Genomic DNA, 27,174 nt, shown 5'->3' on the forward strand with positions numbered 1-27,174 from the left:
CTACTGATTAAAAGAAATGAGTGGAAGGGTTTGGTGTTGTTTTGGTGTTGTTTGTATGTTTTAACTTTTATTACATTTTTCTTTAAAAATAAAAATGTTGAAAATAAATTTGATTAAATAGTTTAATTATAAAATTCAGTGAGGACAAAAAGTTTTTGATAGAAAAGTTTAAGAATTGAAAGTCAATAGGAACTGGAGGTTTAACACCTTTTAACTTTGCAATTTTCAGTACAGTGAAAGAATTTTTTTTCCAAAGGTTTCAGCCCATCAGTTAATGGAGAGGTACTCTACTGTTGTAACATAAAGTTCACAGACTACTGAAGAGCTCTTACAGACCCATGTATTTCAATATTGTGTCTTCCTACTTTTTGCAGTAAATAGAACATTACTTTAAACTATGCGTTGTGAGCATACCTCTTTGAAGCTGTTTTACTCCTCAGAACTGTCCCAACAGTAGTTTGGTATCTGTCAAGATGAGCAGAAACTTTAGTTCAGTGACCCAGGATGTGATATCTCAGATTGAGCAGAGCTTCAGGAGCAACAGCAGTCATTTGTAAACTCCTTAATTAAGTGGGACTGATGCTGCATGTCATTTGCACAGCATGGGTTTTATCTGTGCAAAATTCTTCTTTCCTTACTATCATGTGCATCTTGCAAAATTCTTATAGCATCCTGAAAAAAGACATGCATACCTTTTACCTCTTGTTCTCCTTGTGTTTATTATTTGTTGCAAGTAAGCTTGACTGAAGACTTTCTGCTGAAGCTATATTCTGTGGGGGGAAAATGTTGTTTTGATGCAATGATGAGTGGTGTCTGATTTCTCTGGGAGTTTACAAAAGTTCACAAAAAAAACCAAACCAAAACAAAACAAAAAAACAAAACAAAACAAAACAAAACAAAACATAATCCATTCCAAAACAAAAGCTACCAACATAACCATTTTTAATATAATTATTACCTTCTCCTTCTTCCCTCCAAAAAATCAGAACTGCTTTATAAGTAGTTTTAGGAGATGTAGTTTGGATGTCCTCTCTCCTTGGGCTTTGATTTCTAACCAGATACATCTCCTATGAAGTACTGTGGGCAATCTTTCTATTATTGAATGCAGTGGCTCAGATTAGCTGAAGAGCAGAGAAGGAAATATGACGATGGCAAAGAACCCCACAGGCTGAAAAAAAAAAACAGACCAGTGATTTATGGACTATATGTGCTAGAATGCACTGAATTGGCACTTCTCGATAAAATTTATCAATTATGAGAGAGTGATATTTTTCTGCTCAAAAATTCATTCTCCTTGCAGCCTGATAACATGCACCAGTCTACTCATTTTCAAGATGCCAGTGATACAGAGCTATTTACTTAAAGAAGTAATGACAGACCAGAGTAATGATCAAATTATCTAGATGTAAGGATAGACATGCATAGATACACCAGGACAGTATTGTACATACAATTTTAATTGTTGATGAATACAATGTATACCATTTGTTGGTATTCAGTGTATTTGCTTGTTTGACTTGGAAATGAAAGATAAATGGAAGATGCGGATTGTGAAAAAATACCTCTAAATATTACTCATCAGAGCAAGTAGTCTTTTGTATTTGTTTTGTTCTACCTGATCTAGAACAGATTTTTTAGTCAGTAAAGGGTTTTTTGACCTTATTTTCAAGCACAAGTGGCAAGTCACCTTCATTTGCTACACATTAAATATTTTCTGCATTTGTCCCCTGTACAATATTACTGTTTTGGTCTTACATTTTCAGTTAGCAATTATTAGTTTTTACAAAAACCCTCAGAAATTAATGGATCATAAACCCTAAGTGAAAATCAAAGATTAAAAATAATGTCAGTACTTTTATAGAAGATAAGAGTATGCTGGTTTTGGCAAAGTCTTATACTTAGTGGCTTGTATAGAGAATTTGTAAATGTTTTCATTAAATTATCTTATTTCAGTCAAGTGGTGATCAATGAGGTTATTAAAGGCTAGGATATAGTAAGTAGAAAAAAGCAGTGGAGATAAGCTTGGGGGGATTTTTTTTTTTTTTTTAATATGTGTGAGACCTCCTTTGACTCAGAAGGTGGCTCTTTGTTAAGAATTGTAATATATTTTTTATGAGGAAGTATGATTAGATTGTAACAACTAGTCAACCGTTTTCTATTTGATGTATACACATAGGAACCTGATTATAATTGTAAATATTTACATAAAATGGCTTATTCTTCTTCCATTGATTTCTGATGGGGTAGATTGTGCTTAATGTTTTTTAATATCAAAGTCACATTTACGTAAGTACCTACACATTGACACACTAACCATTATTTCAGAATTTATTATCCCTCATCAGAGGAAAAAAGTCAAATATATATTTAGACTTTTTTTCTATTTATTTATTAGAAGAGTTTTAATGCATGGAGTAGGAGTTAGTCAGTTGTCTGTATTAAATAGATGGAAGCCCATTTCTTCACTGGGATAAGTCTAGTGATTAAAAAATTACTGGTTTCTGATAGAACATCTTAAGAAAGTCAGGGGTCCAGATGATTTGAGATGTTTTCCTGCTGCTACAATGATGCTTTCAATAGAGGAAAATCGTTGGACAAAAAGAACAATGGTCCTGACTATACAAAGAGCTACTGCATGTGCAAACTAAACATGAATTGTCAGGTTTGTAACCTCTACGTGGTTTTCATCTACTGAAGACTCATATTTTAAAATATTCTGACAACACTGTCTGAATGGTATTTATTAATGCTGTCACACCGACAGAAAGAGCTCACAAAAACCTACATGCCCATTACTTGTTACCTTAGTTAGAATTCTCCCATTTAGATAAAGTCTTTTCTCCTATACTTTATATACACATCTAACAATAATTTTTTAAACGCCAAAGGAAGTAATTTTCCTTTACAAACCAAATCCAGTATATGTGTGTATGCTATACATGGCTGTCATATTGCATATCAGATCAGGATGTATTTCAGTATAGTAAACCAAGAGAGATTTGTTTGCTATGTGCTTTACTTATTTTATTTGTTCTAAGCAATGTTGCCTGGATAAAGGGTGAAAAATAATGTTCAAACCCCCCTTCCATCACAACCGATTCTACAAGAAAAATTTCTCTGAGCGCCTTGATCCAGCACAAAGGAGAAGCAGTTTTAAAGAAGGGAACATGGCAATTCTTTGCAATAGAATTTAGTTTTCCATGTCTGAGTTTTAAAAAAGCCTTTTTCTCTTTTATTCAGATGCAGCATTCATTGCTTCATGATTGAATAGCAGCATCTTAAGAACTTGGAGTGAGTTGTCTATACTATTTACATGTGTTTGTTGTCCACCTGGGACTATTCTGACTGTTATTCTCCCTTTGCTTATTAAACATAATAGACTATACCCTAAGTAGCAGCTATGAAATTTCATTCACTGTGTAAACATAAGTATTTGCTGTAGTGAAAATCACTAACATACAGAACTGCTTGATTTTTTAAGAAGCAAATACACTCTTTAGCAGGTTTTTGGAAATAACTATTGACAACTGTATTTCAGTATTTCCATCATCTGAAAAAATCTTGCATAATTTGATGACTGAGAGAAAGAGAGTATTGCTTCAAATCATTTACAAACATTTTTTGGCTGCCTTTAATAACAGATCAATACAACATAAATGTTCCTATCTAAAAGAAAAGCTACATGTATGCTGTTACACAGCCTCCCATACTGAAAAAAATATATAAAAATCTAATGAATTTTGGAGACCTTTTTTTTCTTGGAGATACATTCTTACTATATTTTGAGCCTTCCAGACATTTCAAGCTGATCAACCAAAACTGTCATTTCCTTCCCTTACTTGATCTGACGCTACTATTGAGCAAAAGGTTTAACTTTTATTTCTCCAACCTTTAAGCAAGCAGTGTGATGTGTCAGTTGAGACATTTTCTGTCCTGAACTCTGTAGAATTTTGTCAAGTTTACTTACACAGAGCTCAGCAGCAACACAGGGCTTTACCATAAGCCCCCGCTGATGTTCAGTGTTGAGTGCAGTGGCAACTCTGCAGCCTTGAGATCGGCGTCATGCAGCCCACACACCACAATGCTGCACCCTGCCTTCACCAAGTAAGGGAAGAGTACATACTTTGTGGGCTTGGGAATGTCTGTTCTCCTCAAGTTTCTTTCTCCAGGAAACCATAATCTGAGGATTTTGTACATCCCTGTTGGGTTACCCCCTGCCTACTTTTAGGGTTTTTTCAAGCTGGAGTTGAGGCTATGGGGTCTTGGAGCTGTGTATGTTCTGCTTTGATACAAAAGGGGTGTTTTCTTTTAACTCCTTAGGCCTGAGGACACTACGTAATTTAAAGATCCTGGAATGCAAGGAAGGCTTCTGGATTCTAAAATAACTCTCTACAAGTAAAGCTGCCTGCCTCGTTGGTCTTAAGATCATATACGACTGTCTTGTGCACCTTACAGGCTCTGTCAAGAACCTGTAAATTTATAGACAGTCACGTCAAAAATATTTGAGGAAACAAAGCAAAACTTTTGAATTCTGGTGTCCATACTTACTTCAGAGCTTGAAAAGTTAAATGAAATGAACTTACTAGGAAAATAAGCAAAAAGCAAAACAGTAGCAGTAGAGGAAGAATGGAAATCACAACAGTAATGTATTTAATTATCTGTGGTTTTAAGTATCACTTTAATCCATGTTAACTGGATGTGAGAGAGTTCCTTATACTCTTCCTGAGAAGAAACTCTCATCCTTCTGGATTTTTTAAGCTTTTAGTGATGGAGAATAATCCAGAGTTGAGGAGACTGAATTGATGGCACTGACTGTGCAGGGAAGCCTGAAGTACATGGTACAATGCAGAGTGGAGGAACAGCCAGTCTCACAGCTGAGATACTATAAGCAAATTCATGCTAAAGAAAGACTTTTCAGAACTATTATGTCAAGTGGGGAATTTGAAGGTCTTAAACTCTGCAACACCAGCAAATCTTAAACTGTAAAGCCTGCTAGAAGTCATAGATAAATCATGTCTGGTGGCAGGGAGGGGGACACAATATATCTTTTGACCTTGGAAAGTGCAGCCTGATAAACACAAAGAGGAAAATCACTCGCTGTTAAAAGCAAATGTCCTATTTCTTGTTTCAGATCAGGAAAAAAGGCGAAAACCCAGTTAACTGAAACTCAGTGCTTCTGACAGAATAAAATGTGCAAATTGTCTCCAAGCAAATGGGCTGGACTAGGTGATTTCTAGAGATCCCTTCCAACCTTAAGGATTTAGTGATTATGTGCTCTTACCTGCTCTTAGCTGCACTACTACCCGTCATGGAGAGCATTCCTGAAACTTTTTTTTTTTTTTTTTTTTCCTCTCAGGGAACTATCTCACCCTATACACTTGGTATAGCATAAGTTGTGTTTCCTACTGCTGTATATTGAATTATTTGGGGATTTTCTTTCTATGGAATGTAAAAAGAGTTGCAAGTGATTCCAATGCAGTACCAGATCCTTAAATTTTTGTTCATTGTTATTCAAATTAAGCACTCATTCTCTTAAAATTGACAATTGTATGCCCTATTATAATAATACAACCTTAATCATTAGGGGCCATCTCCATGTTAAGAGTAAATTATTAGGCTTTCACTGAAGCAAAGCAAAATTAAATAAATTTAGATCAGCTGAAAATAAAGCCCTGACTCATAAACGTAAAGCTGAGTAGGTTGTTTTTTTTTTTTTAATTATACACACTGAAATACATACAAAGGAATAGAAAAACACTGGATTCAGTCACTATTAAGTTCACCACTTGGTCTATGCATGATAGAGTTTGGGGCTCAAATTTTATGACTTGTAAGTTGGAAACTGATACCTTTTCTTACATGACAATGTGCAAGAGGGCACTGAATAAAGAATACATTAGAGGTATGTGTGGTCTCAGATATGTTAGATGTTAGTCAAGGAGAGGAAAAAATAATGGACTGAATTACCAATCTTGAATTATTTGCCAAACTCCAAGTTTCAGTAGTCTGCTGTTCTGAAGCTGTGTTAAACACAAGGTATTTGTCTCTGGGAAATTTGGGAATATGACAATGAAACCAAACTGTCTTATAAACACACAAAGTGGTTCCATGGTCTTTTATGCTAAAGGATTTGCCTTTATTAACTCATCATTTTTAATTGAAATGCAGTAGCTGAAAATAGCAATACATTCCATCTTAGTTTCTCTTTTCCTAAAATAAATTGGTGCAGCAAGATGGAATTGGTAACACCAGCAGACCAACAGTTAGAATGAAGAAGGGAAAACTATACACCCATTAGAAATGGCCTTTAATGACACACATTTGTCTGCCTTTAAACAGCAGTGAGGCTACTCACTATAATAAATATGAGTGTTCCCTGACCAAAATTGAGACTCAGTCTTGCATTCCTTGCTCTTTAGGGTCAACTGCAGAAGTTCATATTATGATGGTAAGTCTTTTACTGTATGAGATTTAATTGAGTACAGCAGCTTGCGGCTGCATATTCCTTAATCTGTGTGTATGCAGCTCCTTTTGAAAGTTCAATTTAAATATGAGCTCCATGTTTGGAAGAAGAAAATAATATGTGTTTGAGAGTGATTTTGTGAATAAAGGATATAGAATGTGAAGCAGAAAGAAGAATCTGGCCTTGAGTAATGAATATCCAGACATTAAAAGATGTGTAGAAAGATTATATGCCATCAGATGATTGAATTAGGTGACATCATCTCTAAAAGAAATTAGAAAGAGAAATTTTAAATCAGTGTTTTGTAGGTCAACTGTGAGTCTTCCTGTTTCATGCAGTTGTAAACATTAAAATGAGGGCCCCAGCTAGTCATCTGTTTCCATAATGTTTTAATAGATTGTCTTGTCCATTTTGTAGCTCATTTATTCACTGAGTAAATTGAGTGTAAATGTTGTATGTGGTACAGATTTTTTCTTTACTGTATTTTTTTCATTAAGTAATGAGTTAGCTCAACCGTTTAGTAATGATTGAGACCTGCTTTGGCCATTTACTAGTGCGAGTCAGAATTGTCCTTTTTTATTGACCTGGAGCTCTTGTGATTTACTTTTTTAATAAACAGTAAAAACATTAGTAGAGGCTAGCTGTTTTCAAGTAAATTAATTTCTTTACTGTATCTGGTTTCAGAGTTTAATTATATACTTTAATGTTCCCATTGAGGTCCAATATCAAACGATGCGTTTCACAATAAAGGATAAAACTAAATGTATTTACAGTTTAAAGGAACGTTTCTGACTTGTAAATCAGCATGATAAAATACAGAAATCTGAGTTTCTTTAGAATTTTTCAATTATGCATATATATTTTACCAAGTTTATTTGGAAGCACAATAGCTAGAGTATAATAAATCATAGAGAACATTTTGCTGCTTCTAGTGCATAGTTGCAAGATGCCTGAATTTTACCTTCTACAATCATAAAAGAACCTTGCAATGCTATACATATGAACACTTATTAAAATATAAGAACTCATGTATTAAACTGCTTCTGTTTTGTCCATTTGGTGAATACTATTGTACTATGAACATGAAAATTACCAACTAAAACATGATTGCTATAGCCAGAAACACTGGAGGAGGTTTTGGTAAAAGGAAATGATTTTATAACCTACCACATAACACTTTACTAGTGATGAATGCAGACGACGGTCATGCCAATGTAACTGTGAGGTGATGAAGACTACACAGTTTAACTTGTACCTGTTCAAAGATAGTTAAAATCACTCAGTTCCTCAACCTCAGGATTCAGCAGATCTTCAGAACAGCTTTCAATTATTATTTTCCTAATTTGAACTTTAACTATTTGAATAAAATTACTGTACAAAGATGTAAGTGTGCATCAACAGTAAGATCAATTACATTCTCAAGACAAAATACTTATGTTTAAAAGCCTATTTTATAATGTATCACAACAATATACAGGTAAGATTTTCTGGTTGGAAAAAAATTAAAAAACTTGTTGAAGCAATTAAATAATAGGAATTAGGCAGAGAAACATATTGCAACGGAAGTTGTATTTTTTGTGGTGCTCAATCTCCTATCTCACGTATGAACAGAGTTCTTAAAGTAGACTGCATCTCATACCATGCATCGTAATTGACTTTCTGTAGTCACAAAACGGAGTAGATTATGGAAGGAATAGTTTTTATCTGAGCTGTAGATTATCTTGAATTGCAGTCTTACCTCAGTGCTCTGTGACGTTGTTAGTCCACTATCAGAGCATAGATTTCAGCATGGACTAATTGTAAACTGCAGTTAGGATGCATAAGCTTAAAGTTGAATTGCAGAGTATACTATAAACTTGTTCATTGCCTCAGTTATCCAATTTATAGCATAAGCATAACATCTTTTAAACTGTTCCCACTTGTTTTTTAAATTACTTTGTCTTTTTGAAAGCTGAAGAATCGATGAAAGAAAATTTGCTTGAAAATCTCATGTTACATTAGATTTAGGAGAAAAAAAAAATCATCAACCATAAAGTGTTTGAAAATCATCCTAGTTATACACACTCTTTAAGACAATAATTTTGTGGCATATTTGGAAGCTTAGTCTGAGTTCATATGTCTTTCTTTCAAATGTTTTAGTGTTTTCTTCTATGCATGCTGTAACTACTGCCTTGACAGACCTCCAGATTTTCCCTGAGAACTTGTTTTTATATTAGATGATACATACGCGTTAGGTGTCACTCTGTAAAGCACTGCACTGACGTATGCACTCATCACAAAATGATTGTCTTCAGCAACAGTTAGCTTCTGTAACAATGTAGTTTAGTAGATACACAAATTAAAGAAAACCCAATTGCCCTACTGAAAAAAAAAAAAAAAACAACAAAAAAAAAACAACAAAAACGAGGAGGAGTCTTTTAATCATGGTCATTAGATTACATTTTTTTTATGTTGTTTTCCTTCTTAGTTTTCTTCTATTGGTTATTAATTTCAATTGTTGAATTTGTTTCTTATTAGACTTTAAATTATCCCAGACAAAGAACCACATGTGTACAGACATTTGCACAAGAGCTAGCAAAATGAGTAATAGTATACTGGCATATCAACAGTGATAATAATAGTAGGGAAAAATGCCTGTGCCTTGAAATTCAGAGAAAACTTGAAAAGCACTGAGTGTTGTTGGCATATCTTCAGTAGATATTGACTCAGAAATTGGCAAAGTATTCTCACCACCTTAGGGGCTATATCCTCACAGAAGTTTCGCACAGGTACTTAAAGTATAAAAATAAAATCTGTGCCTTTTACCCAAGAATTGAGTTAAAAAATACACCTTGATAAAACTTTTTCTACTTTGATATTGCATTGCCATATGTACATTGGTTTTAGCGTAAATAAAAGCAACAAGAAAATTCTAATACCTCACAGCAAATGCATTTTTTTCTTTTGCAAGCATTGACATCACTTAGGGTTGGATTCATTGACAGATAATGACAAGATTCAGATTTGGTGCAGCAGAAGATAAGCAGGCAGCAGAAACTTAAAATTGTTTTTTCTTCACTTCATGCTTCTATAATATGAAGAAGTATACATTATTTTATATGCAAGGTACATCTGTATCTGTATTAGGTTTTGGTTTGTTTTTTTTTTTTTGTCCTTTGTGGCAGATGCATTGCCTTTTGAAACAGAGAGTAAATGCAGCGTCAGTTTTGCTACAGCACATTTCAAACTACTGAGCTGCCCGTGTCCTTACGACTAACGAGCTCAGCTAACTTAGCTCCACTGAGATTCAAGCTGCAAAGACTCCAGTGGCAAACTTGACATGCTATCTTGTTGACAGTATTTGGAACTACTGAAAAATTATATTAGGGTCTTCTGGAGTAATTTCTGTGTATGTAATTTAGCATGAATAATAACAAAATGAGAGTTTGTTTTTGGTATGATTTTGAGCCTTACCCCTTGCTTTGTTAGGAGAAAACCTCATTTTTGCTGTTAAAGTATGGAAATAATACACTGCTGATGTGCTTATATTTGTCATAATGATATTTTAGTGCCTGTGACTAATAGCTACAATGAATGAAACTGCACATGTAAAATATGTTGTCCCAGCCAAAGATGCTCTGATGTATCTCTGATATTTTCAGAGGGTAGATGCTCAGTGTATGGCTAGTGATATCTTGTACTATAGTATTAGTAAACCAGACGTACGGTTCACATTATGAGGTAAGAAAAGAATGCTACAAGTGAAGATCTTCTCCCTAAAAATTGTTTAATCTAAACAGAAGATTTAGGCAGATGAAATAGAGGTAACAGACGAGAGATAATGGAGGGAGAAAATTTCACCTAAGGTCTCTGTGGATCAGTAGTATTGAACTTTTGTGTTTTTAAGCCCAGTGAAATACTCTGTACAGGCTTTGTAGAGTCAATCATTCAGAGATCAATAGCGATTTAAAAATACGTATACGTGATAAATTTGCAATTAATAATGTTGATTTTGTTTGCTCTATGCTAAGTATTTTTCTGGACAGTACTTTGCTGTTCTGCTTTGTTCTCATCAGCGCTATTTTACTGTGTCTGATAACAGAGACTTTTTTAGTAAGTCTTTGTGAATTAACACTTCTTCATCCTTCAGATGCTGACATTGAGGATAGTTACATTTCTCTTGCCAGAAAGGGAGGAAATAAAGAAGTTTTGGAGCTTGAGTCTGATTTTAATTAATTTATTTATAGTTAATTAATAAATTATTTTGGAACACCAAATATCTTTATACAGATTTGATTCCCTGACCAAATTTTACCAAATCTTGCATGTGGCCAAAAGTACAGGACAAAAACACAGGACAAGACCTGTGACTGGTGACTTATTTTCCTTTGAGATCGAGAATGGGGTCACATTTGTCAACCAATTTCCTGTCAATATTTTTAAGGTTTTCTGACTTTATGATTTTTTAGAGGAAAATTGAACGTGGTGATGCGATTTTAAGTAATGAAATTATTTTAATATGATATCTCAGACATATACTGAGATAAGGCCTAACATTTTCCTAGCCAGCTGAAACTGGTGTTATATTTTTAAGATGTCAACAATGTTATCCAGTCCATCCATATTGTAGGAAATCCAATAGGGGAGAAATCAAATTGAAAGTAATCAGAGCTGGAATTCCTATTTAATTGTTTTTTTTGCCTTTTTTTTTTTTTTTTTTTTAATATTGTCAGTTTCTCTTTCTCCCCATCTTTCTGCATTTTCTCCATCTTTCTTTATTTCTCACTTCTTTTGGCACTTTATCTTTTCAAAATAATTTTTTCCCCCATTACATCAGTAGCCTCTGAGAACAGTCAGACTTCACTGAATGCAGGTAAACATACTGTATGCTATGACTTAGGTCGTTCCTACTAATTCTGGTAGTTGAGTGACCAAGGATGAGAAAAATTATATATTTACACTGCAATTACAGGAATTATACGTTTTACTGTCTAAGTACCATTCCAGATCATAGTAATTATTATGATATTAAACAGCTGAATGTCATCATAGAAGGAACACAAGTCATTACCACAGTCTACATATCATAACTCTTAAACATAATTGCTATGTAATCTTTAGGTGATTGAATTATCATGCAGACCCATGTGCATGCTGCCAGCACAGCTATGCATAAAAAAACCCTCCTTAATCAGATATTACTGCTGGTTGGGGGGGGGGGGGGGGGGGGGGGAGTTGTGTTTGTTTTGTTTTTTGTTTTTTTTTTTTTTTCTTTTTTAATTGAATGATTTTCAAAACATGTTAATTCAGGGCCAGGTTTTGGAAAAATGTATTACTTTTCCTCAGTTTTGTTAAGGCATGTGATATGAATTTGCTCCAGTGAATGATGTGAAGAACATGTATGCATAACTGCAACAATGGCATTGGTACAAAAGGGATACTTGCTTTCTCATGGACAACGTGCTGTGAATCCACAAACCCACAGAAGTTAAGTCACTGTCCTGATCATCTCTTGATCAGATGCCTGATTGTTAAGGTAACTTTTGCAGATGTTGAAAAGTAGTACCAGTTGGCCTTAGGGGAAAGACAATATACCCCATATAGGGGTTCCTATAAAACCCAGAAAGTAAATTTAACAAACGTTAATGGAAGAGAATCTCTGATATCGTATATGGAATCATATTTTTTATTATACATATTTGTTATAAAGGTTGCTTAAGGTGTAATGTCCATCGGTTTTCTTTCATTTGTAGCATTGTAGTTCAAAGCAGTTGTATGTAGACTCAAAAGAATATAATCTGTATAACAAATCTGCTTTATGTAGAGCTATGATTTTCGTGATAACAAAGTGACTTTCATGTAGATATTTTTTCTAAAAGTTCTTTTCTAAAACAACATAAAAAAATCTCAAGAAGGCATTTCTTGGATTTCTTGACAACTTGTAAGGCAAGCAAAACCAACAGGTTGATATAATCTCTGTTACAATATTTTTCTAACCATTTTATTTGTTTCTTCAAAACAAATTTCAGAAGTAATGTATTTACTTGAGTCATGGTGTATACAAGATAACACCACCTCTGAAATCACATACTGTTGCTTCTGAATAAAGACTCAGAACATGAACCATGTGGCCTCATTTCTGAGAACAACATCTGCATCTGTGCCTGAGAAAATGTGTCCTCCTTACATGCTGATAAGTTTTTAAAGGATTTCTTGCACTGCAAATGCACTATACCATTCTGATACTTAATTTTGAGATGATTCACATTCTTGGAATTTGTCATTCAGAAGAATCACATCAGGCTGAGAGTTTTAGTTGCATTTAGAGCTTCATAAGTATTTATTATTGGAATATGTATTAGTAAGGTGGGTTTAATAAAGAGAAGTGGTATTTCTAATATATATTGCTCCATTATGATATACTGATACTATATACTCTGATATAATGTTCTGATATTCTGATGTACTGACAGAATATTCTATGATATTCTAACATATTCTATGATATTCTGATATACTGATATTATATACTAATTAGTATGGGATATTGCAGTCAATTTGTAATGCTCATGATTTATGTAGTGACTTTGTCGTTTGAGCCTACTCAGCAGCTAAACGCCCCGCAGCCGCTCACCCACCCTCCCCCCGCTTGGGAATGGGAAGGGAATCGGAGGGGCAAAGGGAGACTCACGGGTTGAGATAAAAACAGTTTAATAACAGTGACAGAACAATACGCTGACAGCAATATCAGTAGGTAATGTACAATACAGCTGCTCACCTCCCGCCAACCGCCTGCTCCCAGCTGGCGATCCCAAACACAAAGGCCCCACAGCCACACTCCCAGAAGTGAGAGCCCTTCCTGGCCCACTCCTGCCTTTATATAGTGAGCATGATGTCACATGACATGGACTATCGGCCAATCCGGGCCCAGCACTCCAGCTGTGCTCCCCCCACCCCCGCACACAGGTGAGGGCTCTGGGGCCTGGAGAGCCCCTGGGGTCTCAGTGTGCTGCAGCACTCCTCCAGCTGCCAAAACGAACATGAACTCTATTCCAGCCCGAAGTAGGACAAGTGAATAAAATTTCTTTAGTGTTTTGTTGGCATAAAAAATAAGGGGGTCAAAGTTCATCATTTCATCAAAAGTCTTTGCAGGTTTAGGAAGATATGGAGTAGGTTCAAGTTATATGGTTATAATCTTTTTCATTGCATAGTACAACTGGTAACAACAAAACTGACACCTTTGGGTTGAAGTGTCTTAGTTTGATGTCTAATCAGAAGCAGAGACGAACAGAGACTATGCGATTGTGATTAATGTGCAAATATCATGTCTGTCTACTGTCTACCTACTTTTTTTCTTTCTAATGGCAAGAAGAGTCTAGAACTGATTCCTCCAGTTATATGATGCAAATAATGTCAGCAATTGAAAGTACACATAGAATCATACAATCACAGAATGGTTTGTGTTGGAAGGGACCTCAAAGATCATCCAGTTCCAATCAATGCCCCTGCCACAAGCAGGGACACCTTCCACTAGACCCATCCAATGTGGCCTTGAACCCTTCCAGGGAGGAGGCAGCCACAGCTTCTCTAAGCAACCTATGCCAGTGTCTCACCACCCCCACAGTAAAGAATTTCTTCCTTATATCTAATCTCAATCTCTCCTCTTTCAGTTTAAAACCATTATCCTTCATCCTATCCCTACACACCCTGATCCAGAGTCCCTCCCCACCTTTCCTGTCCCCCCTTTAAGCGCTGGGAGGCGGTTCGAAGGTCTCCCCGGAGACTTCTCTTCTCCAGGCTGAACCCCCCCAACTCTCTCAGCCTGGCCTCACAGAGGAGGTGCTCCAGCCCCCCGAGCGTCTTCAGGGCCTCCTCTGGACCAGCTTGAGCAGTTCTGTGTCCTTCTTCTGTTCAGAGCCCCAGAGCTGCACACAGTACTTCAGGGGGTGTCTCATGAGTGTGGCGTAGGTAGAGAGGGAGAATCCCCTGCCTCGACCTGCTGCCCACACTTCTTTTGATGCAGCCCAGGACACGGTTGGCTTTCTGGGCTGTGAGTGGACATTACCAGGTCATGTGGAGCCCCTCATGAACCAACACTCCCAAGTCCTTCTGCACAGGGCTGCTCTCCATCCACTCCTTGCCCTGCCTGCATTTGTGCTTGGGATTGCCCCGACCCATGGGCAGGACCTTGCACTTGGCCTTGTTGATCTTCCTGAGATTTGCCTGGGCCCAGCTCTCCAGCCTGTCCAGGTCCCTCGGGATGGCATCCCTTCCCTCCAGTGTGTCACTACACCACACAGCTCAGCTTTGTTAGTGAACTTTCTGAGGGTGTGCTCGATCCCACTGTCCATGTCACCATCAAAGATGTTAAACAGTACTAGTCCCAACACTGACCCCTGAGGAATGCCACTTATCACTGCTCTCCACTTGGATATGGAGCCGTTGACTCCAAGTCTTTGAATGCAATCATCCAGTCATGGTTGGTCCATCCATCAGACCCATGTCTCTCTAATTTAGAGACATGGATGTCATGCAGGACAGTGTCAAATGATTTGCACAAGTCCAGGTAGGTGACGTCAGTGGCTCTTCCCTTATCCACCAGTGCTGTAACCCTGTCAGAGAAGCCAGCCAAATTTGTCATTAGTGAAGTCATGTTGGCTGTCACCAATCACCTCCTTATTTTACATGTGCCCCAGATAGTTTTCAGGAGGATTTGCTCCATGATCTTGCCAGACACAGAGGTGAGACTGACTGACTGGTCTGTAGCTCTCCGGGTCCTCATTATTTCCCTTTTTAAAAATAGGGGTTGTGTTTCCCCTTTTCCAGTCAGTGAGAACTTCACTGGATGGCCATGACTTCTCAAATATGGTGGATAGCAGCTTAGCTACTTTATCCACCAGTTCCCTCAGAACCCACAGACACATCTTATTAGGTGCCATGGACTTGTGCACCTTCAGGTTCCTTAGATGGTCTCGAACCTGATATTCTCCTACAGTGAGTGGTTCTTCATTCTCCCAGTCCCCACCTTCGTTTTCTGTGATTTGGGTTGTGTGGCTGGAGCCCTTGACAGCAAATACTGAAGACTGAAGACTCTGTTTCCTTCTGGAGAGGGCCCACACTTCCCCTATCACCAATGTACCTGTAGAAGCTTTTCTTGTTGCCTTTGATGTCCCTGGGCAGATTTAATTCTATAAGGGCTTTGACCTTCTTATCCTGTTCCCTAGCTGCTTTGACAGTTTATCTGTATTCCTCCCAGGCTACCTGTCCTTGCTTCCACTCTCTGTAGGCTTCCTTTTTGTGTTTAAGCTTGTTCAGGAACTCCTCGTTCATTTATGCAGCCTCCTGGTGTTCTTACCTGACTTCCTCTTTGTTGGGATGCATCACTCCTGAGCTTGAATATTAACCAGCTTTCTTGGGCCCCTCTTCCCTCCAGGGCTTTATTCCATGTTATTCTGCAAAGCACATCCCTGAAGAGGCCAGAGTCTGCTCTCCTGAAGTCCAGGGTAGTGAGCTTGCTGTGCACCCTCCTCATTGCCCTAAGGATCTTGAACACCATTTCATGGTCACTGCAGCCAAGGCTGCACTTGAGCTTCACACTCCCCACCAGCCAATCCTTGTTGATGAGAACAAGATCCAGCATAACCCTTTCCTCATTGGCTCCTCTGTCACTTGGAGAAGGAAGATATCAACAACACATTCCAGGAACCTTCTGGATTGCTTATACCCTACTGTGTTATCCCTCCAACAGATATCAGGGTGGTTGAAGTCCCCCATAACAACCAGGTCTTGTGAATGTCAGGCTGCTTCAGTCTGTCTACAGAGGGCCTCATCCACTCAGTCTTCCTCGTCAGGTGGCCTGTAGGAGATCCTCACTATTATGTTGTTTCTCCCTGCCCTTCCTTTAATCCTAAACCATAAACTCTTGGTCAGCTCCTCATCCATTCCCAGGCAGAGCTCCATACACTCCAGCTGGTCACTGACATAGAGGGAGACCGCTGCTTCCTTGTCTCCCCTGCCTGTCTTTCCTGAAGAGCTGGTACCCTTCCATCCCAACACTCCAGTCACAGGAACCATCCCACCATGTCTTCATGATACCAGGAAGATCATTGCCCTGCAGGCGTGTTCACATCTCTAACTCCTCTTGTTTATTCCCCAAGCTACGTGCATTTGCGTAGAGGTGTTTAAATTGAGCACCTGATAAAGATGACTTACTGGCTGCAATTTCTTTGTGCTACACTTCAGGTGTTCTCTTGCTGACCTCTGATCCCTCTCCAGGCTCTGGTCATCTATTACTGGCACTGGCATCAAGCTGGCAAGTGTGGGATGGATTGAGGTTCCTCTCCCCCAGCAACTTTAATTTAAAGCCCCTTCACCAGCTTGGCACAGTTGCACCAACATGGCACAGGTTATTTCTAGCCTGGTAATTAAGGTTGAGAGAATGTTATGGAAGACTCAGCATATGGTTCTATATAATTTGAAGAAGTTGTTGGAACTAAAAATTCAGAAATTTAAAATTCTTCCCTTTGACCTCCTTTCCACAGATATGGTATGGGTCAATGTGATCCATGAAAAAGTCTATGCATTAAAGAGAATAAATAAATCTTGAGCATTGGAAAGAGCCTTAAAATCTTTCAGGGACCATTACCCATCTGATTACAATCAGTTGCTACTGATTCAAATATGTTAAAAAAAAACAGTGTGAAACAGAAATATGCGTATTAATCTTTTAGAAAGGAGAAGGATGTCTTATGGAGACATGAAGAAACTTGCATCATACAATCAGCCTCCTCAGTCTTCTAGATCTCTTTGACTCCCCAGGAGGAATTTTGTGGAGTCTTTTGCTATTGCAAGTAGAGAAAGAAAATTTATTTCTATGACTTTTTTCTGATCTAACTTGAAAAGGTAAGCAGAGTTATTAGACTTACTTTCCAAGTTTAGAATGGCTTTTTTTGATATGCTCAATGCTCCTTCCATTAATGCTTACCTTTGTATCTGAGCCAATGCATGAGTATGAATGAGTACAAGGTAGCATGTCTTAAATTTTGACCTTGGGTAGACTCTGAAATACCCACACTTGACATGTGCAGAAAGCATTATTTATCTCTAAAACTCTTAAGCTTAAAAAGCAGCAGCATTGTGAAGGTAAAATCACAAGCTCTGATGATTCATGCTGCACTGACATCCATAATTTTATCTTTAGTATAAATTAGGTGGACCTCTAGGTCAACAACTGTCTACTGTCATGCGTTGTATGTATCAGTCTTAGGAACTGTAAACATAGTTCATGCAAGGTAGCAAAATTCTTAATTTCTACAATTTGTAGTAATCTCTAGAAAGTCAACATTTTGTGTCAAATGAGGATAATGAGCATATTGTGATTATACATACAGATTTATTAGTATGTACAGAGGACAAATGGTTATATCAACCAGAAACAGATATCACATACTTCATCATCATGCAGAAAATCATCGTGTCAGTAAAACAAATGACCTGGAAGTAGTAGAGACCTATTTATTATACTAGTGATCTGTGAGGAAAATCCTGTATGATGAAAGCATAATGTGTTGATCTTTATATTTGAAAACTTGTTATGCTCAGTGATGTAAGGATGTATAAATAGGCATTGAATCAACATGACTGCAAGCCTCAGTCTCAACTGGGAGTGTTTTAGTTGATAAGTACAAGTTGAGTTGTGGGGTTTTTGACTGAACAATGAGATAGAAATAATTTATTAAATATTGGTTGTGGTTTTACATACTTTTCTCTAAACATCATGAAGTTTGATTGGATGCTCTTCTTTGACACTCAAATAGCTCTTATATCACTGTTAAATGTATTTCTGGAATTATAGAATGTGAAAAAATCAGCCTATACAGATGGCTACACATAAGAAATTCTTTGAGGACACAACAGTAGTAAAAATTGACTCAGCATACTATTTTGGTGGCTCCTAAATTCTGAAGACAGGGATGGATGTATAAGTTTGTTTAGGCTGTTCTCTGAATCGCAGTGTAAAAAAATATTTCAGAGATTAGTCGAAAGTAAGTATTTTTTAAATGTGTGTTTGACATATGTTAGAAGAACAAAGGCAACAGGTTTTAGTATAATCAGCTAATGTAGGCCATAGTAATTCAAACTGAAATATATGCAGCTATTTAGTCATATCGTGCAAAGTGTTATAATGGAGTTTTACAAGCTCTTCTGTGTTAATTACACAACAGGACTGGGTTTGTTTCTGTGTTTTTGAAGGGGCCTGCAAGATTTAAATTACTTCCCATCATAACAGCAAAAATAAGTTAGGAATTTTAAAAAGTTACAAGCAGCTGACTGGAGAGCAGCCCACAGAAATAGGCAAAAATCAGATATGGTTGAAGAATATATGATAAAATGCCGTCCATTTTATTCAGATTGTGAAATGGCTGGTATGAATATGGTATGCCAATAAGAATTGTTTTTGAAGAATATGGGTGGGAAATACTTTTTTCTTTAAAAAACATTTTTTTATTAATTCTTTTTAAAGAATTTTGCTTAGTGACTATTTAAATTATCAGTTGTGACTAGTGAGGATGAATTACTCATGCAAATAGTAGCTAAGGCACTTGTGATTGATCATAGGTTAAGCAGTTTACAAATAGGATTTCTTAAACATATCTTTATAAATTTTTAGGTATCTGTTTACAATCTTTTACCGAGTTCTGCTTAAAAGACAAGATTCACCACTGAGCTGAAGTACATCTGTTGAATAGAATCAACTTCTTTGGCTATTTTTACTGTGGAACTAGCCTCCAGAAAATTGTGTCTATTTCTTTAGAGTATAGATTAAGTCATGAAAATAAGACAACATGGAATTTTGTAGTGTCAATATGCAACATTTATATGAGTATTGGATTGACTTCAAATGATAATGATTGCATCCCTCAGTTTTCTTCCCAGATTTGAATAAAACCAAACCTGGAACAAAAATTAGCCCAAATGACAGAACTTTTCCGTTTACTCAAAATTATTTGATGTCACAAATCACCCAAGATTTCCATATAAAACTGAATTAGACAAGGCTTATGCTCATGAATTACATAAAGTTTGGAGAATCTTTTAAAATTGTTAGGCAATTTCTTTGAGCTCATGTTTTACTGTTTCCAGTCCTCATGGATACCTGTACTGGTATCACAAATACCTTAAAGAGATATCAAATGATTTATTAATGATTACTCAGAAGTTTTTTCAACTATATTTATGAAAGCATGTATGTCAGCAACTATATTTAAGAGAAAACAAAAGATATTGAGCACAGTTATAGTATTTTTCCCCCTGAACCTGTTTTTTTTTTATTTATTTTTATATCCTATGGATTAAATTTATGTCCTGCCTGGTTTCTACTTTTTATAGTATTAAATTAAAGTCAAAAGAAAATGTATTTACAAGGCATGTCATATTTGCACGTTTTTTATTCTGTTCAGGTACAATCTACATAAGGCATGTCTGTTTTTCCAGTGGCCACAGGAATATATAATTGCTCATCAACAATGTTATTTGTTTTTTCCCTTAGGGGCTGATGTTATCAATTTTGATGGCCATGTAGTGTTACCATACAGATTCAGAAACAAGAAAATGAAAACACTGAAAGATGTAATTTCTCTGAAATTTAAGACCTCTGAAAGCGAAGGTGTAATCTTCCATGGAGAAGGACAGCAAGGAGACTATATCACCTTGGAACTGAAGAAAGCCAAACTTGTTCTAAATTTAAATTTAGGTATGCTTTGATTGTTTAGTTCTGTGTACTTTTTAACTCTCCCACAAAAGTTTTAGGTCAAATATTAAATTTTTTTTCCCCACTAATATGGTAATCAGATAATGATAATTTAATCAGATAATTTGGTGAAAATGATGTTCATTTCCTTTCTATATGTTCTGTTTTTTATTTTTTTTTCTATTCCATTCTTTCCTTTTTACTCCATGTGAGATACCATAAAAATAAGATAATACAGAAAAACAGGATCAGCAATATACAAATTTAATTAGAAACTCTCTACCAACAAAAAAAGCCTTGCTAGAATTATATTTGGCCTCAGCTGCGGCTTGATGAGAGACAAGGACACTATCGTCGGTGCTAGAGGAATAAAGGTCACCCTTAGGAACCCTGCAGCCAAAAAGGTGTCAATGTGGGAAACTACAGGCCATGTGAAGTTGAGGTTCAGGAGCCTTCCTAGACTCTGAGAAGTAAGACTAGGAAAGGAAAGAAGATATACTGGTTTATCAGGCAATCTTATAATGGAGTTCTGTATATGTTACTCTAGTTTCAACCTCCTTTTTCCCTCCCTGTGAAAGACTACAGGTGCATGAGTGAGTGAATTTATAAAGTACATTTATTATGAAAAAAACTCCACATTTATTGGGTTTCATGTTTTTTTTTTTTCCTTCAAATAAGAGTTTCAGAAAAAGATTTAAAGTAACTTTCCTTAGTTCTCTTACAGAAATGTGAAGAGAAAATTATTCTGTTCATTATTTACACTGAATAGTAATTATTTCCACTAGCATTTTCTCCTGCTCTTTTTCTAAAAACCAATGTGAGCAGATGAGGAGGAGGAAAGCACATCTTCCTATAGCAGTTATCTATTTTTAACATTTAATTGCAATTAAAATACTAACCCATTCATTTCCAGTTTATCCATATTCTTCAGTTCTGTCTGTCTTTATAAGCTTTTATAACTTCCATGTATGTGCTTGGTGGGGATGTTCTTAAATCACTAGGCTGACAAACGGGAATAGGCCCCATGACACAAACTCACTTAATACACAGAAGTAATGGTTTCTGGTGTTATTCTTCCTCTGTCTGAGATTATTGTCTTTGCACCAGAGTCAGTGGAAAAGGATATTAATTTTTCCTGGTGAAATCTACTGAGTTAGTTTCAAACATCAGGGAGGCAAAGAAAGATGGGGAGAGAGGTGTGGATTTAGGTTTCACTTTGTACTGTATTTGACTTTGTATTGAAGAAACTGAGGCTCATGGAGATGCATGGAATGTTTTTTATTTTTATTTTTTTTTAAGCAACAGCTGTTGAAGGATCAGTGGCCTTCAGGAAAAAGTCAGTAAGGTCATTTGTAGGGGAGTAATGTCTTGAGCCATGGAAGTATGACTTGCCAGAATGTATCAACATGCACAAACTTTAATGTCTGAGTTGCAGGTTTGATGGATAGTAAGAAACTCATCTCCAGAAATGCTTTAGATCCTCATGTATTCAGAACATGGAAAATTATTGGGCAGTGCAACAATTTTTTAAATTTACTGCTGAATTAGTCATTTGCTGCTTAAGCTGAGATGCATGCTATCAACCTCTGCTGCCTTAGCTATATCAGTCAGAATGCAATGAGATGTGGTCTCTAACTAGCATAGCTATACTTGCAAAAGGACCTGGAAAACACAGCAGAGAACTGAAAAACTGCAGGAGGAAAGAATGAAATAAGCTATGTTATCAGAAGAGTGGGATTTCTCAGGGGTCAGTGCTAGGCCCAGTGCTGTTTAACATCTTTGATGGTGACATGGACAGTGGGATCCAGTGCACCCTCAGCAAATTTACTGATGACACTGAGCTGTGTGGTGTAGTGACACACTGGAGGGAAGGGATGCCATCCCGAGGGACCTGGACAGGCTGGAGAGCTGGGCCCAGGCAAATCTCAGGAAGATCAACAAGGCCAAGTGCAAGGTCCTGCCCATGGGTCGGGGCAATCCCAAGCACAAATGCAGGCAGGGCAAGGAGTGGATGGAGAGCAGCCCTGTGCAGAAGGACTTGGGAGTGTTGGTTCATGAGGGGCTCCACATGACCTGGTAATGTCCACTCACAGCCCAGAAAGCCAACCGTGTCCTGGGCTGCATCAAAAGAAGTGTGGGCAGCAGGTCGAGGCAGGGGATTCTCCCTTTCTACCTACTTCACGCTCATGAGACACCCCCTGAAGTACTGTGTGCAGCTCTGGGGCTCTGAACAGAAGAAGGACACAGAACTGCTCAAGCTGGTCCAGAGGAGGCCCTGAAGACGCTCGGGGGGCTGGAGCACCTCCTCTGTGAGGCCAGGCTGAGAGAGTTGGGGGGGTTCAGCCTGGAGAAGAGAAGCCTCCGGGGAGACCTTCGATCCGCCTCCCAGGGCTTAAAGGGGGGACAGGAAAGGTGGGGAGGGACTCTGGATCAGGGTGTGTAGGGATAGGATGAAGGATAATGGTTTTAAACTGAAAGAGGAGAGATTGAGATTAGATATAAGGAAGAAATTCTTTACTGTGGGGGTGGTGAGACACTGGCATAGGTTGCTTAGAGAAGCTGTGGCTGCCTCCTCCCTGGAAGGGTTCAAGGCCACATTGGATGGGTCTAGTGGAAGGTGTCCCTGCTTGTGGCAGGGGCATTGATTGGAACTGGATGATCTTTGAGGTCCCTTCCAACACAAACCATTCTGCAACTCTCTGAATTCTATGAAGACTTTTTGGCTGCAATTTTCTCAGTCTCCACTGAGCCTTCTCCTTTGTTTTCTTTGTTTGAAAACAACTTTACAACTGAAATCTGGTATTGCTTCTCTGGTTTGCCTCCAAATAACTGTTATGACAAATAACTAGTTGTACAGTTCACTCATCAGATGCTTGCTGTATTTGGTCTAGCTATTTGTATTTATAGCAGCAACTCTTCACTGGGCTAACTTCATAGCAGACTGACTTTCTCCGCTTTATTGTGTGTCTGGTATGATTCAGATGAAATATTGATAGAGCAAGAGGAAAATGTTTGCCTAACTGGTATGAGGTTAGAATTGCTATTGTTTCTATTTTCATCTTAGGCAGCAACCAGCTTGGCTCTATTTATGGCCACACGTCTGTGATGACAGGCAGCCTCTTGGATGATCACCACTGGCACTCCATCATCATAGAGCGCCACGGGAGAAACATCAATCTCACTCTGGACAGACACATGCAGCACTTCAGAACCAATGGAGAATTTGATTACCTGGACCTGGATTATGAGGTAGACAGGGATGTTTGTTTTCATTCAAATTGGCTTTGTAAAGATAAGTCCAGTGAGAGAAGAAAACTAATATCATTTACAATATTTTGGTACTTTTTTTGTGCATTTGTTTTAATTATTTTTTCATGCACATTTCCTGAAACTTTCTTTCCAACACTTCTCTCTTAAGTGTAAATTAAGTTTCTCTTCATTAGTCTACCACATCCCATCTGGTGTAAAAGTCATCTCAGCCTTCTGTTTTAAAGTGGGACATCTATGTTATTTAGCAACCTAAACATACACTACTTTTAAAATCTCTGAAAGCACCTGCTGTAAGTGAGAAGTAGATTTAAAAAAAAACAAAAAACAAAAAACAAAAACAAACAAACAAAAAAAAAAAAAAAAAAAAAAACAACAAAAAGACCAAACATACAATCTGTTATTCCATACAGGAGATAATTTTGCACTTGAATCAGAATGCCTCATTCTGTGGTGACAATTAGTATTTATTTTTAGCAAAGCAAACAGATTAGACCCTTTTTACTAATATGGATCTTGATCTTTTTTGTCTTAGGTATGCAGGTACTTCCTTGTATTTTCACAAATATGACATCAATAACTTATTTTTGTAAAGAAGCAATAAAGAGGAAAGTTCTAGGAAAACCTTTAGTCAATCAGGTTAATTAACACAAGTGTTGTACTTAAATGTGGATTTGTTGTTTGATTACACTCTGGCTTCTGCTGTTATGAACTTGTTCAGTTTCTCTAAATTGTTATATGAACTTCAGCATGTTGGTTGTTACAAACTTTGTATAGTGATTTTCTTGGACTCTTTCCTCTTTCTAATGTGAATTAATGTGGTCGGCTAAACCAAATACGTGTATTTCCATCCTTGAAACTTTTTAAGCAGCGAGTGGGATTCAGAATGATGTCATGCAGAAAAGTTTTAATTAAGCTGTGTATTGATATTTTTACAAGCAACCTTTTGATCAAGAATATGATATTAAGAGTTTGAAAAAAATACTTATGATTGTAAATGTTATCAAATCAAATATTTACTTACATTCCAACAAATCTTTATGAAAGCCTTCTCTGGTAGCAGTTGTAATGAGAATATAATGAGGAAATTTGCCTGTAACTCTATTACTCATCAAGCACTGATGATCTGATTTGAGCTACTGAAATCTCACATAAATGGATTTTATTAAAGATTTTCAAGTGAATGAACTACAGAAAAAGTTATGCCTAATGTCAGAAGCCAGGTCAGGCAATTCACACACACACACACACACACACATATATATATATAACCACATATGTTTATTTGTAGCATGTTTACACAATATAATATATTGCATAGAATAAATTTACCCCTAGTAAGAGTAGAATCCAGGAGATTCACCTTCCTCTCTTCTCTGATATTAGAGACCTCACTGTCAGTTCTCAAAGACATTTCGATCTCCTTATACATGGATCCCCTTCTGTTCAATGCATCTTATTTAAGTGTGTGCGGATACATGTTTCTGTGGTTCATATAAATTCAAGAGCCTTAGCCTCATCTCCTTCCTTTCCTCTCAGTTATCTTACTGCTTTGGGAGATAGTAATCACAGACTAAATTTAAATGCATTGCCCCTGTGATAAATTAATAAAAGTGGATAAACCTGATTTTATCATAGAAAAAAATAGTTTCTAGGTTAACTTATTTTAGAAAGGCTAAGTAATCACAAAAGAGAAATAAACATTAGTTCTGATTGTATTTTCAAGGTAAAAAAAAAAAAATCCTGTAATCCCCTCTTAACTCATTGTCATGCTATGTGATTTTTGCAATATTTCTCCTTTTCTTCACAATATTTTCCTTTCCATTTTCTCTTGTGCAAACACATGACTGTAACATGCAAAAAAATGTTTGAAAGCCATTAAAATATTACAGTCACATTCTTCAGATCAGGTAAATCACTGTATCTTCTCTAAAGTCAACTCATGTCAATTTATAGTACATGAGGATGTGTCCAGTAAAATGCTTTTACATTCAAATAAAAATTTTGGCTTTCGGATGTATAGCTTTAGTTCTTTCTATATGCTAAGTCAAAACCTCCTCTTTGGGATAGAAGGTGATATGTTACATGCTTTCAGAATGGAAAATGTGTCCCTAAAGCTGCATTTTCCTGCTTTCAGTAATACCAAATGAAATTAACAATGAATTATATTTAAAGCTTGGCTCTGCCAAATCTCAGCAGTAGACTACAAAAGGACATTTTTGTGAGCATTAGTGGGGCAGGGAGGATAGGTGTCATTACTATTTATGACATCATATGTTGGATATAAATACTTAACATATGTTGCAGGGACTAATCTCATGAATCCCTTATTCTCCACATTTGGGCTGCAAAATATTATTGAAAACATATAGCATTTATTCACTTCCAAATGTTACAGAAAAGACCCTGATGTGGTAGAGACCTGTATAATCTCTATGGAGAGGCAGGGAGAGACTTCATAAGAGATGAACACTTTTAGTTCATAAAATATTATTTTTTCTTATTTTTTTAGCATTATTCTGGATAATGCAGTGTTTTAGGGTAATGAAATTCAGCATTAGGAGAAAAATAATACCTGTTTGACCTTGATGAGTCTTTGTGGTGGTTGTCTTCATCTCTGTGGAGATGATTTGGCCTGTTAAGTCATATGGTAACTCCACACTGACTATAGCAACATGATAAAAGCATGTTCTCCTTACAGAAGGTGCTTCTCTCTAAAGGCAATAGCATCTTTAACTCCCTGATTCCATAAAATTGTTCTGGATGAAGTAGACATGTAACTATTAAAAGAAACAATGTATCATATTGGAGCCCACCTCTACCGTGCTGTAGTATGAGTTCTAGCACACAGTTAGAGCTGAATGAATGATTTGAATCAGATTATCCAGATAATTTCATGTCTACTCTTGTTTAGAAAAGTACTGGGATGGATATTTATTCCAAGTTCTTTGTTTGAAATATGTATTCTTCAGTAACAATCAGAAGAGAAGTCCATGTATGAACAAGAGTGATGTGTGTCTGCTCACTATTTAGACAATTGTAATAATACTTGGGATTTACTACTATAAATATTTGCAATCACAAATTCAGTACAGATTTTTTTTCTGCTTTTGCAATACTTATTTGATGTTTCCTTTTTCTATAAGCAGTGTTGCCAGATCTCTCACTTGCCATGTTTGAGTGTTCAAAGAAAGCAAATATATATACAGTGAATTTATTTAGAAGTCTTTGCCCTCCAGTAACTATCCATCATTTTCTGTTTCATCCAAAGATAACCTTTGGAGGCATGCCTTTTTCTGGGAAGCCAAGTTCTAACAGTAGGAAAAATTTCAAAGGCTGTATGGAGAGCATCAACTACAATGGCAATAATATCACTGACCTTGCCAAGAGGAAGAAATTGGAGCCTTCTAATGTGGTAAGAGCATAATTTAATGATCATCTAAACTTCGGCTTCTCCTTCTAAAGGAGACTAAAAGGTTTGTGACTGTGTGTAGCTGATATCCTTGTCATATACTGGAATGACAGAGTACAGAAAACAAATTTTATCACATACCCAAGTATCTGATTATATGTATGTTTGTGACTTTTTTTTATTGTCATGTTTGAGCTTTTTAATTCCTGGGTCCCGTTTCATATTTCCAAAATTAACCTTCAGGATCAGATAACTAATTTTTAAAAGAAAATCAGTTGAACGAAGAAGTACTTCTTACCTTTC

General features: G+C 36.8%; 1 protein-coding gene across 1 annotated transcript in view; it reads left to right on the forward strand.

Annotated features, from left to right (window-relative positions):
• CNTNAP2 (contactin associated protein 2) overlaps positions 1–27,174 on the forward strand; it is a 1,392,626-nt gene that overhangs the window by 562,147 nt on the left and 803,305 nt on the right. The window contains exons 5-7 of the mRNA XM_042806379.1: positions 19,992–20,195; positions 23,257–23,441; positions 26,731–26,874. Coding sequence (XP_042662313.1) covers positions 19,992–20,195; positions 23,257–23,441; positions 26,731–26,874 — 533 coding nt within the window. The remainder of the gene's footprint in view (positions 1–19,991; positions 20,196–23,256; positions 23,442–26,730; positions 26,875–27,174) is intronic.

Source organism: Tyto alba, unplaced genomic scaffold (genome assembly GCF_018691265.1).
Source record: "Tyto alba isolate M040663 unplaced genomic scaffold, T.alba_DEE_v4.0 Super-Scaffold_46, whole genome shotgun sequence".
Lineage (NCBI taxonomy): Eukaryota > Metazoa > Chordata > Aves > Strigiformes > Tytonidae > Tyto > Tyto alba.